We start from the raw sequence: 19,173 nt of genomic DNA, 5'->3' as shown, positions 1-19,173 counted from the left end.
CCCCGAAGAGCTTACAATCTAGTAGGTGGGGGAATTTGCTAGTAGGCAAGTTTGAAAAAATGGGTTTTGAGCGCTCTTTTAAATGAGCAGAAAGTAGGAACAAGCCGAATAGGACGAGGTTAAAACATTCAGCAAACAATCAAAATCACCCAAAATATTTTGAAAAGGCATTGAACTCATTGAAATTATTGGTGCATTTATAGGCATTTTGACCATTTTCAAAAGTTTTAGGAATTTTGGGGCAGTTTTAGCCTTGTATGGGAGTTTTTCCTAATATACATATACATCTGCCACCTTATATTGTTAAAAACTCCAAATTTTTAATCGAACATTATTGTAGATTTACCGGTAGATTTAGCAAGCAGAATTTCACATTTAGCTTTTGGCGCCATCTGCAGGTAAGTCCCAGTATTATAGTGAACTAAAATGATACTGTATACTGTATGTCCTATCTCTAAACTATGACATAGCCTCTTAAGAAAGAAATTATTTTAAATATATATAGACTACAAAGGGGTTTAGTCCCTCATTGTTGCTGTATACCGAGGTATTAGTTTTCTCTGCAGTTTTAATTGTATTTTCCCAGTAATATCCTCTTACTGACACTTGTCAATGGACAGAAATTTGGGAAATAGATTTTACTGAATTTGTTCTAAAATGGGTTTTTCTCCATTGCAGCCTGAAGATAGAAAGCTTCTCAAGGAAGTTGGACCCAAAGGTGAAGGCAGTATTGCTACTGTTGAGGAACTTTTGGATGAGGTAAAAAAAGCAACATTTTAAAATCGTCTGCTCAGTTTTTATCAACTATAGACATAAAATTATGCTTTTTACATGAAAAACTAACACCCCACCCCTCCACACCTTTTTCAATCTATGCTTCTATTTTGGGTAGAAATAAGAAAGGATTTTCCCCCCCTACTATTATTCCATTCTGCCTAATCAACAAGGAGCTCTTGCCTAAGAGCTTCTAAGAGCTGGAAGCCGAGCTACTTTTGTCATTAGCTTGTGAGTTTTTTTTTTATAGCATTTTTGTAATTATATTTGTAATTTATTTTTTTATTTATGATCTTATCAGGAATTATTGGAAGGTACAAGGCAGCAGTGAAGATATAAGGGGGAATCTATCTCTGGCCTATTTTGTTTAGTTAATCATGATATAAATGTTCATTTTTTGGAGATGGGGATTAAAACTTTTCTTTGGTTTTCTCATTTGCACAAACACTTAATAAAATGTTAGAAAACACTTAATGAGCCTTTTTTTAACTCTTGTTTACAGGGAGCAGATCCAAATTGTAGCAACAACGAAGATCGCGCAGTGCTTACAGTGGCAGTTCTCAATGGACATCACAAAATCATACCTGTTCTGGTGCAGAAAGGAGCAGATATAGACCAACAGTCCGGACCGTATGTACCTAGAAACTTTTGTAATGCCATAATAAATAAAAAATCTAATTTACTTATCACGTTCTCAGCAAACATTCAGCTCACTAGAATGGTGATATCCATACTTACCTTACATAAAAAATGGTTTGCAAACCCATAGCAACCAGTCAGCATTACCCTACAATTCTCTAACATACGGTAAAACATAAACTCAAATATTTGGTTGCTTCTGAAATTGTTTGGTTTGTTTAGCTGCTTCAGGTTCATGTCTAACAGTCATCCTCCCTGGTTATATCTCACAGGCAAAATAACACTGCACTCCATGAGGCTGTCCTGCTTGGCATGGAAGGGAAGAAGTGCACTGAAGTGTTGCTTGGGTAAGAAAAATATGATATGGAAACACTAATCCAAAAAACTGGTTTATTTATTTTATAGTTAGTAATAACTGTATTTATTATGAGTACTGATAATATCTGTAATAAAGATCTAACGTTCAGAGAAGGGGATTCTGAAGGGAGCAAAATTAGAATTCATTAGAATCTGTCAAATAAGGAAGAATAGGGTATGAAGGTACTGGTGATAACCAGAGCTACTAACCAAGAATAAAAATATGTTAGTAAAAGGAGGACCTTGTTCCCAATCATAGTAAAAGGCCCTTATATCTCACTCAAACACTGGGGCAGTTCCAATCAGGTCGGGATACCAATTTTTAAAGTGGATCTGAACCCAAGAAAAAATGTAATACATAGAATTTTCCCAGGCATTTTGTATTGGCGGCATTAGCATTTTAGGTACACAATTTTTGGTCCTGATAGAAATCCAGTACCCTTGTAATGTTCTGTTTCCTGAAATGAAATCTCAAGCAATAATATCCATTTTCGAAGCTTGTCCTGTGTGAATTACACAACTACTTATACCTGTGGAACGACGGGGTTCTCTGTAGTCCTAATCAGAAAAGTAGACTAGGGTCACAATGCTGTTCCTCAGTAAATACAGTTTACTGAGTGAGTTTTCTCAACTTAGAAGAACCAATGCAACAACTACATGTAATGAAAATGAGGTAAAGGAAAAGGTAACTCCTGACACCTAAATAAGGGAAAATAGAAACATAGTCCTCGTGGGCCCATTAACAGAGAACCCTTCACATTCTCTTAGTTACAGCCTATTTACCAATACATTCTTGTTTTATATGGTACAGAGCAGAGTGTACCATGCGGTAACTCCCAGAAATCAATGATCCTTTATTGTTTTGACTGCCTTAATCTGGTAAAAAGTAATATATTATCGGTTATTGCCCTGTACAGCATCAGATTTCTTTAAACCTTTTTAATAAAATGTGCAATAATTTCTTGGGTAAATATTGAATTAGTAGATAAGAAGCTTTGCTTACACATAGGTTTTTTTCTTGGGGTTCTGTACTGTCACCACTGACAACTAAGAATCTGGTCCTCTTAACACTGAAGGACTATTCAACCAAATAATATTTATGGTAAGGAGTGCTCCTATTGGCTGATGTTTGGAAGCATTCCCTTTCAAATATTAGTATGGAAAAATCCTGATTCCTTTTTTTAGATTATATATATATATATATATATATTTAGATATATGTATTATAATAAAGTTATAACATTTGTCAGTCCATGTCCAAAACCTGAAGTATCATCATCATCTAACCTCTTCTATCCTACATTCAAATTAATTTCCTTCCCTGAGGCATCGTAAATGTTTGTAGGATTTACATGGGTATAATCTATATTTCAAGTATAAAAATGATTACACATTTTAGGAAGCTATTTTTTTGGTGCCTTGCACAGGCATATTAATGTTTACAAAGCAGTGAGCCATTTAACAGTAAATATAAATTTTACCATACTTGGGATAAACTTAGGTCAATGCTCATATAGAAATGTTGGGGAAAAAAAAGAAAGTGAAAAGGAGCAGATTTGATGAGCTGTTTGGTCTTTTTCCACTGGCAGACTTTTATATTTTATTTGTCCTGTGTGTTGAACAACATGCTCCCATGTCACCAGGAAAACAAATGTAAAAACTTACTATGTACTTTAAACATCTCACTGTATTATTTGCTCTTTTTTAGATGCAATGCAAGCATAAAAAAGAAAAACAATAAAGGAATGACAGCATATGATTTAGCTTTAAAGAGTGGAAATGAACAGATCTCCTCACTCTTTGCCTCCAAACTTGGACAAGGCATGCTGGATAAACTCACAAAGCCAAAGAACATCAGTCTGGATGTGTTCTAACTATATTTACATATATATATTTATATACATATATACACTATATATATATATATATATATATATTTATATTTATTGTGTATCACTGCAGCGTGACATCTCTAGCAATCAAATTAATGTGATGGTGTGAAAAAACAGAAAGGAAAATATCAGCATTGATTTCAAGCGGGAAAAAAAGTAAATAAAAAATAATTCCCATGACTTTTAAATAAAAAATAATTTGATATGTATTTTTTTATATAGAGCTTTTATTTCTTTTTTATAAAACTTTTTTAATCCAAATAGAGATCTGTAAGCTTTTAGGTTAAGACAAAAGTAAATTCACCTGATAACCAGTGAACTATATCTAGTCATTTCCTCTTGGGTTTTGATCAATGAAAATCAGTATGGGGTTGATTACAGTTCAGTCTCTTCTTGGTTAATTATTCCTGTGAAGTGAATACATCATCTTAGTAAACCCTAGTGTCTGTGACAGTTGTTAACCCCAATTTCCTCTACTGTGATACTACTTGATTGAAAGCAAAACACATTGTTATTTCAAGTTTGCCTTATTTCAGGTCAGTGAAGCGCAAAAACCTCTGGAATACTAGAGGTATCATGTGGATTGCAAAAACATCTACATATAAGTTCCCTTCATGTTCTCTAAAATGATGTGATAAAGCGGAAATCAAAGTAAAACAAATGGGTAAAATAAGTCTACACTGAAAGAGTTTGGAAGCGCTCTGTAGTCATCTTAGATAATGCAGGACCAGCAGTCCTGCATTGAACAGAAGAACACTAGGGGTTAAATCACATGACAGCATAAGCATGTGCATATATATATATATATATATGTGTATATATGTATGTATGTATGTGTGTGTGTATATGCTCTTTATTGTCTGTCTGACACCTTGATAATATCTTATCTAGCTGTCTTTCCCAGTGACACTGTCCCTCAGACTAGAAAATTTTACAAAACTAGTGTTTTCTTCTTTTTTGAATTAAAACAATGTTGTTATGTTGTGGTTGTCTCTGTCCTTTAATGAGATTAGTTCTCAGTTTTTCTGACACGCAGTCACTAAAAAAGGGGAGGTGAAAATCTCCTTATTGGGACCCTGGGCAGTATTAAAACTAGCAGCCTATACTAAGAATATACTCTAACTAAAAATATAATTTACTTTCATAAAGTTTTACAAAATATATACCAATCTGCCTTAAAATGTAGTACATATAACCCACTTATCTTGCATTCCTGCAGCTCTGGGTTTTCCAAGGAGCAGCTTGAAATAAAATGCTATACAACATGAATACACATAAATGAAGCAGAGTAGGCCTTGTATGCTTCGTAAGAAGGTGGGTGCACAAAAAGGTTGGCACCTGTAACCTATGGTGCTGAAGAAATTCACACCTCATGTGGGTGGAGAAAATTGGGGCAAATTTGGAGAAAATTTGCCTTTTTGTCTTGGGTATCTAAAGATTTTGCCCCAGCTCTGCATATTGACATCAAATTACCAATACACCAACTATTCTTATAAACTTATTCTTCTTAACACAATAGTATGTGAGTCACTTGAATTCTCACTTGCTGCCCCCATAACAGCTTGTCACAGTGACAGGATGTGAAAGGATAGGATGCCCCAACTCTTCATGAGATACAAACACAGTTGGGGAACATTTATACCATCATGAAATGGTGCATTGTTTTGTCGCGTGGTATAGTGAATGAGCTTCCAACACACAAATGCAAAAAAAAAAAAAAAAACCTCAAACATGCTCCATATTTTGCTACATAATGCACCACAACACATACTAGAGCATTACTGAACATAGCCATGAGCATTCACTATTTGCTGCATGTGTTTCAAACAATGAATGGCACTGCAATGCATTAACCTGGGTATGGTGGGTTAACATGCATTCTTGCCACATATAAATTAAAATGTGGCCCTTAGTGAAGTAGTGCAGTTTTAAAACCCTTGTCAAGTTTTCCTCTCTATGGGCTTGATTTAATAAAGCTTTCCAAGGCTGGAAAAATACACTTTCATCAGCGAAGCTGGGTGATCCAGCAAACCAGGAATGAATCTGGTCCAGGACTGAGAGCATTTGCTAACAAATAACTTTTAGGAAATTCATTCCAGGTTTTCTGGCTCACCCAGCTGATGAAAGTGTATTCTCTCCAGCCTTGGAGAGCTTTAATATATCAGGCCCTAAGTGACAACTGTTTCGCTAATGTCTTGCAACAGGGACAGTAAATCTCTGCACTGGGTTATTGACAGCAATAAAAACATGACAGCATGTCAAAAACCTTCAAAAAATTGAAGCTGGAGCTGAGCTTTTATAGAGAAACAACATACATATGATAAGATCTGGAAAATAAAAAAAAGATAGACAAAAATGTAAACTTTGTATTTATTAAAAGGCACCAGCACCTGTTCTATATATAAAAAAACATAAAAGAATGCAATAAAAAAACCTTAGTAAATATATATATCTCATTTTTACAGCAGTTACAGAGGCACTTTGTCTATAGATTTTTTTTCTATCTCATATGTATACATTATACAGTCCCTGGATTTGTCTCAGGAATTCTGGAATCATATATTAGCCCTTATTGTTAAAGACAGCAATCAGTAGTTTTATTGTGTCTAATAATCCATTATATTGTATAATATAAATCCCTCTGCCTTTGTAATAAAATATGCTATATACAAATATAGAAAAGTCCATACTCCATGTAAACATTTCTGTACATGAGGTCCTGATCATTCTTCACTGTTTTATTTCTTCTTCATTTGTGGGACTGACCTGTAGCACAGATGTGATTTTGTGTTGCAAAAGAGCTGCCAGTTTTTTAGTTGTTTTCTTGAGGAAAGCGCTGCCTGGGTGGCTGTTGTAAACATGCAGATATAAATCCTCCTGGGAGGGTCCAGTGTATCCACACTCCTCACAAACAAATAACTTGTCCCTCCTCTGCTTGTATGCATATCCTTGCTGCACCCCATGAATTTTCTTTAGGTGAGATTCCAGGGAACAGCGCTGGGTAAATGCTTTGTTACAGATGTCACACTTGTAAGGACGGATTCCTGCACAAAAAATAGAAAAACAGTAAAATAAGCTATAGGAGTATAATAAGTTAAGTAAAATACAACATATCAAAAAAAAAACTTTGTTTTTAATTGGGTTCATGTTACATTTCTGTAACATTTTGTTCTTTTTTTGTTTTGTGTTTTTTTTTTACAAAACAAAAGATACAAAAGAACCATGGTCTTATTACAACTGCTAATTTACTATCTATCTATCTATCTATCTATCACACACATTAATGTAAAGTCATAATTCATTGACTCCACTGGACCGCTAAAAGTGGCCTTTTGGCATTTGGAAGAGGTTAGGCCTGTGCTGATCTGTCTTGTTCCCGTAATGCATCCTGTTGCCATATATTCCCTAAGTACCTTACCCAAACACCTGGCCATACACGATTCATCAAACCAAGTCATATGCCCCCTGTAGGCACTTTCTGTGGTTGACAGGGGTGAGCACAGGCATTCTGACTGCTCTGCAGCTTTACGGCTCCCTATGCAGAAAGTTTTGATGCAGTCACTATATTCTGACACCTTCTTCCTATTGCCACCATTAAGTTTTCAGCAATCTGTGCTACAGTAATTCTTCTACGGAGTCAGACCAGGCCGTCTAGCCTACAAATCCCTCTCTGGAGGCATCAATGAGCTTTGGGCGCCCATGAGTGTCCTTGGTTTACATGTTGCTCTTTCTCGAATCACCTTTGGTAGCTACTAGCCACTGTATACCAGGAAGAACTTACGTCTGCCACTTAGGAATCATTTATACTAGTCATATAGCCATTACAATATGGCCCTTGCCAACAGAATTACTATTCCTTAAGCATATGGAACCCTCACATACTGTATATGTACTTCAGCAGTGTGTTTGATTCTCTGCCTGGTCATTTAAATCAGCATCAGTATTAATTTACCTATGCAAAATTGTCTTAGATTTCTCCATGTATTAATCAATTTCTTTGATTTTACATACACATCTAACAAATCTAACCAAAAACAAAGCATCAAAAAATCACAAAAATCATGTTTGAATTTGTTAGGAAGACAATACCTAGCATATAATACATTAATTTAATTTTCCTTCTTAAACAAATATACCATCAGTAACCTTTGCATTGCTGTGACTGGCAATACACTGTGCTATCAGCTTTATGAACAGAACGGAATAGTTTAAGCAAGTGCAGGAGTTCAGCTTCTAAAACACCTTGAACTGCAAGATAAAACAAGGGCAAGGGTTGCCTTTCCGCACAGTTTTCAAGGAAGTTCATCTGGTTGGCTGGTTTTATCGTTTTACTGCCAGTGTCTATGTGCCAATCTCTAAAACAAATCTGTCACCTGCAGGGCACGATCACAGTGGGAGTGATTTACAAACAATAGAACAAAGAAAAATGAAAAATGTTTTAAGGAACCAATCATCTTTCATGGGTTATATAAATCTGGTTGCCTCATTTAAGATGGCAGGTCATTTATTTGAAAGGGCGGGCATGATGCAATGCAACACATCAGGACCAACTACTATGAATAGGTGTGTTAAAATTTTATCTGAGCATAGACCTTCTCCAGTTCCATCCCATAGTCCAGGTCATTGGCCTATACTATAGATTTCCTCCAACCGTTAAATTCAATAAATTATATTATGAAAAGATAGGTATCTGGTTAGAAGACACTGGCTGGGGAGGGATCAATTTCATGCAGTTGAACAGAGGCAGCATGTATTGTAATATATATATGCAAGTCAAAATTCTTTGGTATTATAGAATAGTTTACAAGACGTGTATAAGTGTGCAGAAAGTTCATTGTATTTCCTGTATGACCTGCAGACAACAGCAAAGATAAGGGATTAGTACTGAGACGTGCTTACCTGTGTGAGTCCTTACATGTCTCTTCAGATCAAACGTGTCATTGAACCCTTTGCCGCAGAAGGTGCAGAGATGTCTTTTAACCTGGTTATGGCACTTGAGATGACGATTAAGCATACGCTGTAAGCGGAACCCTTTACCACAGATGTCACAGCTATAAATGTCCTCGCTGAGTGTTCCGGTGGTGACCTAGAACAATGAACAAATAAATATGACTATATCCTACAAAGTGGTGTGCTGAAGAATAGATCTAATTTTACATATAGTGGTATATTCTTTTATTTTCATTTTTTATTACCATGATCAGAATTATGATTATTTTTGCAGGTTTCTCTATAATCCAAATATACATTTAGGGACATTTGAGGTCATTTTTTGTCCTTTGTCTAATATTTACCTTTTACCTGAACTGGCTATTTTGCATTTAGATGCTGGTCAATTCCCTACTAAGATTAGATCGTTATCCATATCTTATTATTAGCGAAAATGCATATTACCAAGCTGTGGAGGACCACCCAAATTTCTAATCATAACTATGTTATTGCAGATCTACATCTTTGTTGTGCATGTGAAAAAATGATTGCTGTTATAGACACAAAATATGAAAGTTTTTTTGAAGTGGGAACTTTGGTTACTTCATCCCTTATGTAATATTTCAAGTTAATAAGATATGCAAAGTGGATATTGTCTTATTTACTGGATATTGTTTTATTTCTAATTCTGTGTAATGGCCTGTAAAGTTGGTGCTTTATACTTTTATTCTTTCTCATATTCACTCTTGTATTTCTATTTTTATTTTGTTTTCCCTTTTTTGGATTTTATACCCTTTCTTTAGGTTTTGGTAATGTTTTTTCCTTCTATTATTTCATTTCCTTCTCTTTTTTTCTCTTCTTTCAAATGTGTATTTTTGTTATGTAAAATTAAAACCTTTAATAAAGACTTATTGAACCATAATATTTACCTTTTAGTTCTCTTTAATGGCCAGGTCAATGATGCCTAGATGCTCAGACCAAATTCAGCATCATCCATACATCAGTGCATATTATTAGAAACTTGGCTACCACAATATTGTTTACATTAAGAGAATGTAAGAGCTGTACAGTTTTATAAAATACCCGTTAGGTGGTTTTTATTATTATTTATTAGTACAAGATTTGTATGTGGTTTTTATTTTTGACCAGCAAATAAACACAGAGAAAAAAAAGAGTCTAAAAGAGATTTCTTTTCTTACAAACTCTAATGTGTCACATGAACCATGTTGATTAGTTTAAAATCAATAGTTGATAGAGCATGATCTAAAAGCCACTGTTGTGCACTCCCTGATATGTATAATTAACATTCCCTGGGTGTAAGGAATGATATCTGACAATGTTCATGTACAGATTGCTTGTAACACCAACATGTGTCATACCCAAGAAGGGCAAAGCAACAGTCATGTTAAACACCCCCTCCATGGTGCAAATTAGAATTTAAGACAAGACTCCCATACACATTGACAGCTTTGAGCAAATTGACCATGTACTAGCATTATCGTAAGTGAGGAAGAAAAGAGAGTCATGTGATTTTCAAGGAGTATATTGCATTGTCTTCACTCTCCCTAACAGATTATATATAAAAAAAATCCAGTCCCTGGTAAACTGGCAACCTAATGCAATTTCCTGGGATGAACTTGCAACAATGCTGCACTGCTTCTTAATTTATAACAGCATTGTCACACAGTGCTCATTTTAACAATCTCCCATTCCTGTCCATTGCTTTCTGAATTGAGGGTGCTGCCTAGATTGCAGGGACCACAATCTGCAAAGTCTGGGAGTGGCACATTTTTGGCACAATTGATGGAGAATTAATTTCAGTCAGGGAAAATGAAGAAGCAGTTCATAGTCAGTTACATAGCTACACAGTCAATTAGGTTGAAAAAAGACACAAGTCCATCAAATTCAACCACTAGGTCAATAAACATTTCCCAGATATAAAACCCTATGGACATAGTTCATCCAGAGGAAGGCCAAAAAAAAACAGGTACAATTTGCTCCAACTGGAAAAAATTTTACCTGATTCCATGTGGCTATCAGTTGTTTTGTGGATCAATAGTATTTGTTATCTTTACTTTAATACTCAGTTAAATTACTTAAAGCAATCTATAGTAGTTGCTAAAACTACTACCTGAGGGAACTGATTCCACATTTTCACAGACCTTAATACAGTATCAGAGAATAAACTTCTTTTCCTCCAAGCACAAAGAGTGCCCTCTTGTTCTTTGTAATGACCTTAAAGTGAATTATTGGGAAGAGAGTTCTCTATATGGACCATTTATATATTTATACAGAGTGATCATATCCCCCCTTAAACGTCTCTTCTCAAGGGAGAATAGATTCAGTTCAGCTAATCTCTCCTCATAGCAGAGCTCCTCCATTCCTTTTATTAGTTTAGTTGCCCCTCTCTGCACTGTCTCCAATTTACAATGTCTTTTTTATGAACTGGTGCCCAAAACTGGACTGCATATTCCAGATGTGGTCGGACCAATGCTTTGTACAGGGACAGGATTATGTCTTCATCTCTGCAGTCTATTCCTCTTTTATTACAAGAAATACTTTACTAGCTTTAGATATTGCAGCTTGGCATTGCATGCTGTTATTAAATCTATGACCTACCAGAACCCCCAGATTCTTTTCCATTTCTGACTCCCCCAAATGTATTGTTTACACTTGTGTATCACATACAGGATTTGGTACTTGTTTAAAATGTCATATATAATCTTTTAGCTCTGCTTGCATATATAAAAATTTACATCATTTTTATTTCAAGCCTACAAAATGTTCCAATTTTTTTATATATGATTGGATTACATCGTGTGTGGACATATTTACTCGTATTAAATTTTTTCAAGAATTCCTATATTGTGTGGGCAGCCCTTTTAAGTAAAGATGTTGTTTGAGGGTAGAAGAAAGGAAGATGAGGATGAGTATACCATTAGAGAGAAGGAGAAACCAATGACCAGGAGGAAAAGCAAAATAAGGCTGCAGATACAAGGGGGACAAGAGACAGTGAAAAAGAGGGAATAATATGGATGGCTCTGGGAAGAGAGAACAAAATAAGGAAATTACATTAAAAAAAGAGGACCAAGAGTGCAGAACAGCCCAGACAGAGAGAAAGGGCAGTTATTAAAAAGAGACTAAAGAAGGGAACACTAATGATATGTGTGGAAGTAGAGGAACAGGGTATCAATAGAATACACAGAGAAAGGACTGGGGGAACAGAAATGGAAAGGAACAGTTAATATAAAAAACTGTAAATAAATATAAAACTTTTTTTTAAGGTTTATATAAAGTAGGCAAACAAGTTAAAACCCTTTGCTAACCTCTTGCTCTAGTAAAACTCAAAATGTTTGGATTTCCTTAATTTTTGTCTCAGTGATAATGGTCACTTGGACAAACTGCACTTCATTTTTTAATTATGCAAAATAAAATGAATCCACATCAAAAGTGTAATAATTTTGTGAAAAGTAAGAGGCTAGTATGGAAGCTGTAGTTGGCATTTTCAGCTTTCTATACTTCCTTATTCCACAGAAAATACAATATCTACATGAGTTTGTAAAGATTTTCTTCCACATCTGAAAACTTTACTGGTTTCAGGCTAATTCATCCCCAATACATTGGCTGTCAATTGATCTTTAACAGCAGTGAACAAGCAATCAAGATGTGACCACCCCTCAGGTCCGCTTACTACATGGCATACTTATAAACACCTAGCTCAGCCAAGCATGCAAGTTTAAATTAAAACTGCAAGCAAGTGATATTATTTTTTTAAACGCCATTTGTACCACAGACAAATAAAGTTAAAACAACTAAACAAGTACCAAATCCTGGAAACAAAAAAAAACTATTTAACCTATTGCCTTAGCCATATTTTTGTTCATTTTGTGTCTCAAACACTCCCCCTCCCAGACACTGCTAATCACAGTAGGAGGGTTTCAGAAAAGCACTTGATTTTTTGGACTAATATTTTACTAGGCAGCCAAGTTCTACTTCTGTAGTGTATATTTTATATATATATTTTTTATATAATAGCAGTCTTTTGTGAAATAGTTTGTGACCTGCTCACAGCCATATAATAGTTCCTCTTTAATTTAACTGATCATTGGATTGTAATAAAAGAAAACCAAATTTGTTTCAGTGATTAAAGGCTGTACTGTTAGAGCAGTATTGATGGGGCAGCACAAGTCCCCTGCAAAGAAGTGCTGGATGCTTTGTTTCACTTGAAATAAAATGTTTCTGTACACAGAGCAGTTTACAAACTAAACATTGAGGAAACATTAAGGATACAATTGTGTTAAATAAATGTAGCAGCTTTATAATACACTGCCACAATGTATTATTCTCATGATCACTAATAGGTGAATAATAAACTAGTGGATTACTAACTCTAATATATATATATATATATATATATATATATATATATATTACATGTTTGATAGGTGTTACTACCAAATAGAAAGCCAACCTTTCATGACCTCATCACAAAATCCAACAAATGATACAAGACATAAAGAAAGAAATTAAATCAAAATAAACTCTCCTGACATCAAAGTATTTTTTAAAAATCTGATCAAAAGTTCACAGTTAGTAGCTGATTCAGTCTTGTCAAGCTTATCTGTTGAGGAAGTCAATGAATACAATTCACTGTGCAATTACAGTACAGTATAATACACCATTACATGGTGACAGGGTGGTTCCCATGTAATTTCATTTTGTGTATCCCCTAATATTATTTATAATTAAATTTTAAACATTTTGATCTTCTACCTTTTCTAGTGAAATCTATATTTTTTTCTTCCTATATTTGTGTTTAGTATTATTTCTTTACTTTACTTACTTTTATTAGTGAATGTCTAAAGCAACCTTCAATCAATAAATCACACCAGGAGGTCTAATATATATATATATATATATATATATATATATATATATGGGTGTTTTACATTTTCTACCTGAATTTAATGTAAAATTAGTTACCATAGGTCTATATATTGACAAAGTCTTGGCCCTGGTAGCCTCTACAGAAACAGTGTTCTCCCCAGCCACTTTTAGCTGGGCGCACCACCCAGCACTTTTCAGCAACTACCTGGCTGTTTTGGATGGTTACTGATGAGTTGGCTCACAACTTAGGGGCTTCCACCCACCTACAATTTCTACCCACCCAGCTCAAAAAAATGTCTGTTTTGTGCACTGAGAAATATCACATAGCACTGTCTTCTATTACAATTAAAATTTTAGAATTTTCTCTAACCCCTAAATTATTTTACAAATGCCTTATTTTTTTAAGTCTGACAGCTGATGGTTTAAGGTCCAAAGCCAAACTCCTAGTTATCATTTTTAGATCTGTGGATTGGCATTATGTTTTGCTTCTCACAACTTTCAAAAAGCAAAGGAATAGGAATAGTGAGAAGTTTGGACATTATCCTAACTCCTAAGAATATATAAAAAACATTCATTTTGGACCTGGCAGCCGACCCCTTGAGGTCTAAAGCCAAAACCGAAATTTGTTGTCCTGGACTAATTATCAGTTATATATCTACAAGTCTTCCTCATGTTAGCATCACAAAAAACAACACTCAACACTTTCTTAGAGGAAAAGTGACGAACTAAAAAATACTCTAACCTACAAAAATCTATTTAAAACAATTCTTTCAATTTAGATAGTACAGCTAAAGATGTTGTCCTAGATTAGTTATCAAACATAGATCTAGGGATTTACATGAAGTTTTGCTTCTGATAGTCTACACTGAAACAACACATCCCACCTTCTGTCTAATTAGAGGAAAAATTCATTTAAAAATTTACCCTAACTCCTAAAAACATTTGTACACAATACAAAAATTTTGGATCTGACAGCTGATCACTTGAGGACCAAAATCACAGCCCAGAGTAAAAACTTTATATTGACCTGGACTAGTTATCAGTCATAGATCATTGGACCTTAAATCTTGCTCCTAAAAACCACTACAAGAGCAGCACATACAACTTTCTGCATAATTAGAGAGAATAAAAGAGTTTGGAACCTAAACTAACCCCTTATGCTTTTTCATTTCAATAAAAATGTATTTCGGAAAAAAAGCAACTTAATTATTAATCTGACATCTAATCACTAGTCCAAAGCCAAAAGTGTGTCTTGTAGATGTTGTCATGGACTAGTTATAAATTGTAGATCTATAGATTCGTCCTTATAAAGTCTTCACAGAGACAACACATCCAACTTAAGTTATAATTAAAGAAAGTTAGGCGTTTGGTAACTTGCACTAACCCCTAAAAATATACCTTTAATAAAAATCTTAAAAATTACCTTCATTTTGGATCTGACAACTGATCGCTTGAGGTCCAAAGCCTGTTCTTCAGCATTCTCTTGGCTGCTTCCTTCTGCTTCAGGGGACAAGGCATCTCCACATTGGTGAAGGTTGGTGGGGGTGGTGATGCTGCCATTGCAGAGACTGGAGTCACTGCTGGCCCTCTCTGGACTGTCACCCACTGGGTCCCCTGCACTGCTGCTGTTACTCAGGCTGTCCTCAGTCACATACTGGAGGATGCAATCAATGCTGTCTGCAGGCAAACACAAGAGGGGGAAGGTGATCAGCAACACAGAAAACACATCACCTACAAAGCTTTTTTTCTTCTCAAATGAAAGGCAAATATGTAAAGCTGATCCCTTTTCCCCAAAGCTACAATCAGCAGAGGGAGGAGGGGAGGAGGAGGCAGGTGAGCTTCTATTCCTCCCATTGCAGTGTTTGAACTGAGGGTGTAGCTTGGTGTACAAGTCTCTCATTAACAAGTCAATGGCATAAAACAAACACACAGGAAGAGTTCTACAAGTGATGGCGTGGAGTTTTCCGTTAGATTAGGAGGGAAGGCGGCCTGGGCTGACCATATAGCGCTACCTACAGCTGGAGCGCCGCTAATACCTGACCCAGCTCCCTCTCCCCCAACCAAACAGCTCAAAGCCCAATGCAAATACTCTGAGCTAAATGAGAGCCATTGTCTCCAGGATGGACACAAGAACAACCAGCATGGCACCTCCACCGACTATTACTCCTCCAAATATACAATATCAGGTACACGTGTATGCAGATTGTATTATTTATGTACAACCGTGCACATATCGTCCAATCAGATCGCACGACTGCTACACACATCTCAACCAGGACCAGGTCTCAACCAGGACCAGGTATACCCCAGCAAAGTATAAACTAGGAATATAAAATGTACAAAGATAACGGATTGTTCAATGTCCGCATATATCAGAACTGTTGGTGATAAATACCCACATTGGGATGACTTGTCATAAATCCCCATATATGATCATGAGAAATAAATACCCACATTGGAATCTAGTAATAAATACCATCTTTTATGATCACCACATCTATGGTCACAAGTAATAAATACCCACATCTATGATCACAAGTAATAAATACCCTCTTTTATATTCACAAGTAATAAATACCCACATTACCCACATTTTTAATCACAAGTAATAAATACTCACATCTATAATCAATCACAAATAATACATACCCACATTACCCGCATTTATAATCACAAGTAATAAATACCCACATCTATAATCAATTACAAGTAATAGGTACCCACATAACTAAATAAATACCCGATAATCACGAGTAATAGATCCCCACACGTCTGATCACTGGTCTTATAATTCCACATTGGGGAACATTTACTTTACTTTAGACAATTATACCCGATGCAGTAATAATTACATAAATGCCAACACACGGCAGCCACATGCCAGTGATGAGATTACATTTATCTACCCGGGAATAAAACTTGTATTGTAGCTTCAGGAGCTGTGAATGGGGAAGGCAGGCACTACAAGTACAGGATCTGCCTGGGCATGCTGCGACGTGTAGTTCTCCTGTAGTGAGTAATGCAAGGTGTGTACCTACCTGCAGTGGGCTCACCTGGTATGTAGGTGTCCGCTCTCTCCTCGTCGGGCAGTTCGTCCCAGGTGCGGACGATGGGTGGCGGGGTCCTTCTCTTTACTAGGAAGGCTCTGGGCATGGTGATCACCTGGCTGGAAACTTTTTACCTGGCGGATCTCTCCGGGGCTCTCCCCGTCCCTCCAGGTGTCGGGGTTCCTCTATGGAGGGCAGTTGTGCACAATGAAGGCGATTTGCTCCGTTAATCCGATGGAGCGGGGAGCCAGAGACAAACCTTCCCAGGAAAGGTAGACATGAGCAGGAACTGGCGGCGGGAGCATGCGTGTTACAAATATAACGGTGTCAACAAGCCCTCTCTACCTGTCCGACCGGTTGGAGCAGCTCAGTCCTGCCCTGCCTCACATACAGCTACACAGTGTTTGCTGAAGAATGCTGAGACAAAGGCAGCCACCAGCAAGGGCCCATTCACTGGCCTGGGGCACACAGACTCCATACACACCCCTGACACCAACCTGTGCAATGACAGGTCCTCCTTACCTGTTACCCTCATCACATCTCTAATCACATCTCTAATCACTTATATTTCCTACAACTTATGATTATCTCCAAAAATATAGGGCACACAATTGTATTCCTGGTGGGGAAATAATACCAAGAAAGTGCTTGCATTTCTAGACTCTGTACTTTATTGTATCTTTTATAGACAGAATATACACATGAATCTATAGAAAGGAGAAACATACAATATATGGTTATAAATGGTAATAAAAATAAAATGCGAAACCCAATCTATTCAAAATATATACAATACACAAACACATAGTATCATAATAAAATGTACATATACACAGACACTGCTCATCATTTCTATGTTGGTTTGTACTATTTAGTATATAATATGTACACATACTATTTATATAATATAAATGTATTTTTAAAATGTATTGTAAAATTTAGATTTATTTTAGATTTATCATTTAGATTAATTTTTTATTTATTTTATTTTATAAATATTTATATAGTATTATTTTGAAAGGCAGGGCTTCGCGATCTACCGGTAGATCACGATCCACCTTTTGGGCACCCTTGCTCCAGAGGTTATATGGGTTCTTGGGAGCAATGAACAGTTTGTGACTCTCAGGGTGATCAAGGGTGAGACACCATTGATCTTTTTGGCTATCTGTGAGGCTGACATTCTTCCCAATGGTCAGCAATGTAATAGGCATTTTTCCTACTGTTACAGATACAAATGTATCATTTGTAAGAGATACTTATGTTACAATGTCAGGAGGTTCTCCTGTGCTTGGCATCTTCTCAATAATTGCAGCTTTGGCTGCATTCATTGAGAAGAGTGTGCGATCCCCAGGGCACTAGAGGTTTATTAACCCTATTAGAGGATTTCCAGGGCTGCATGATGCTCGTCCCTATTGACCAGATACAACTAAAGATTTTTAATGGCATATAGGACAAGATCAAAACTACACAAAGATCATTGTTGTGGTCTACTCATACCAAGGGACATAATTATGAATTAGTAAATGCAACTTTTACCAAACATTCACTGGTGACGTGAATCAATCACTGTTATTTCACCCATTGAACAGGACAAAGCTGACAGCATTCCAAACATTTAGCAAACAAGAAAAAAATGTTACAGTTACAAAGACATGAAATATTTTGTTTTAGAATCCACCTGGTGTGAACTGTGTGGTGATGCCCTAAACTATGTGAACTTAATTACTTACATTTCGTAAATGGTAATGCAGCATTTCACCCCTTCTTTAATTATTATATCTACAGCTCACAATATATTAGCATTGCGGTCAGTGGGAATAATGCCATCTGACATTGGTGACCATTGGAAAGAATTTCACCCTTACGGATAGCCAAAAAGATAATTGGTGTCATTGCTTAAGGAACCCTAAACAATCTCTGGAGGATCATTTAAGTAAGTTTTAAAATGTTAATTTTCAATATTTTTTATCATCATCTTTAATTAAATCATTTAATGCACTAGTATGCTTTTGTGAATGGTACATAAAGAGGAGTGATGTAAGTAAGAGAGGAGTTAGTGTCCACAGGTCTTGTTAAAAGCCAAGGGGGTCAAATACACTGGGACCTCTTTATATTACCTCTCCTACCTAGCCCTTGATAAGCTTGTTTATAACAAGTAAATATGAAACATATAAAGCAGGACAAGATAACAATGATCAGCCCATAAAGGTAAAAAAAAACAAAGCCAGCTTTTTCTGCAGTGTTTACAATTAATCCACACGTTTCCCACACAATACACTTTGCCTGCCACTAGGTGTCCTTATTCTGATAACCAGCATCATTCAACCCACTTCCTCTAAGCCCAGGTTGCCCTGGACCCTCCTTAGCATGTGATTGGGCAGTAGGCAGAAGCAGCATAAATATTGAGCTTATCTCTCTGTCACGCTTTGGTTATTAGCATGCTTCTTGTCAGCACAAGGAGCACTAGTTGGCTCCTTGTTCTCCTTCTTCTCAGAAGTTCTTCATCTCAGATTGAAGCCCTGCTATATAGGGAGGTTGATAAAAGGTGAAAATTAGGTGCTTACATTACTTATAATAAAAAATAGATTTAGTGATGTATTAATGATTACAGAGCTGCATTTATTATTTTGTTAGAAGCTCAAACAACA

General features: G+C 36.1%; 2 protein-coding genes across 4 annotated transcripts in view; one reads left to right on the top strand and one right to left on the bottom strand.

Annotated features, from left to right (window-relative positions):
• Positions 1-3,865, top strand: part of DZANK1 (double zinc ribbon and ankyrin repeat domains 1) — a 28,516-nt gene extending 24,651 nt beyond the window's left edge. For both annotated transcript variants that reach the window (XM_072409467.1, XM_072409466.1), the window contains exons 18-21: positions 679-759; positions 1,277-1,404; positions 1,686-1,760; positions 3,479-3,865. In XM_072409467.1, coding sequence (XP_072265568.1) covers positions 679-759; positions 1,277-1,404; positions 1,686-1,760; positions 3,479-3,644 — 450 coding nt within the window. In that variant the 3' untranslated portion in view covers positions 3,645-3,865. The remainder of the gene's footprint in view (positions 1-678; positions 760-1,276; positions 1,405-1,685; positions 1,761-3,478) is intronic.
• A 2,153-nt stretch (positions 3,866-6,018) lies between these two features.
• On the bottom strand, positions 6,019-16,802 carry OVOL2 (ovo like zinc finger 2). Of its 2 annotated transcripts, none has more exons than XM_072410453.1 (4): positions 16,517-16,802; positions 14,902-15,155; positions 8,562-8,748; positions 6,019-6,706 (listed from the first exon to the last, which is right to left on the bottom strand). In XM_072410453.1, the coding sequence occupies exons 1-4, from the start codon at positions 16,629-16,631 to the stop codon at positions 6,393-6,395; spliced, it is 870 nt and encodes a 289-aa protein (XP_072266554.1). In that variant the 5' UTR covers positions 16,632-16,802; the 3' UTR covers positions 6,019-6,392. The 2 variants fall into 2 exon arrangements, with proteins under 2 accessions (XP_072266554.1, XP_072266555.1); XM_072410454.1 differs by having other exon boundaries at positions 16,532-16,802.
• Between the last annotated feature and the right edge of the window lie 2,371 nt (positions 16,803-19,173).

This window comes from Pyxicephalus adspersus, chromosome 4 (assembly GCF_032062135.1).
Source record: "Pyxicephalus adspersus chromosome 4, UCB_Pads_2.0, whole genome shotgun sequence".
Classification (NCBI taxonomy): Eukaryota; Metazoa; Chordata; class Amphibia; order Anura; family Pyxicephalidae; genus Pyxicephalus; species Pyxicephalus adspersus.
This window is presented reverse-complemented; position numbering and strand designations above follow the sequence as displayed.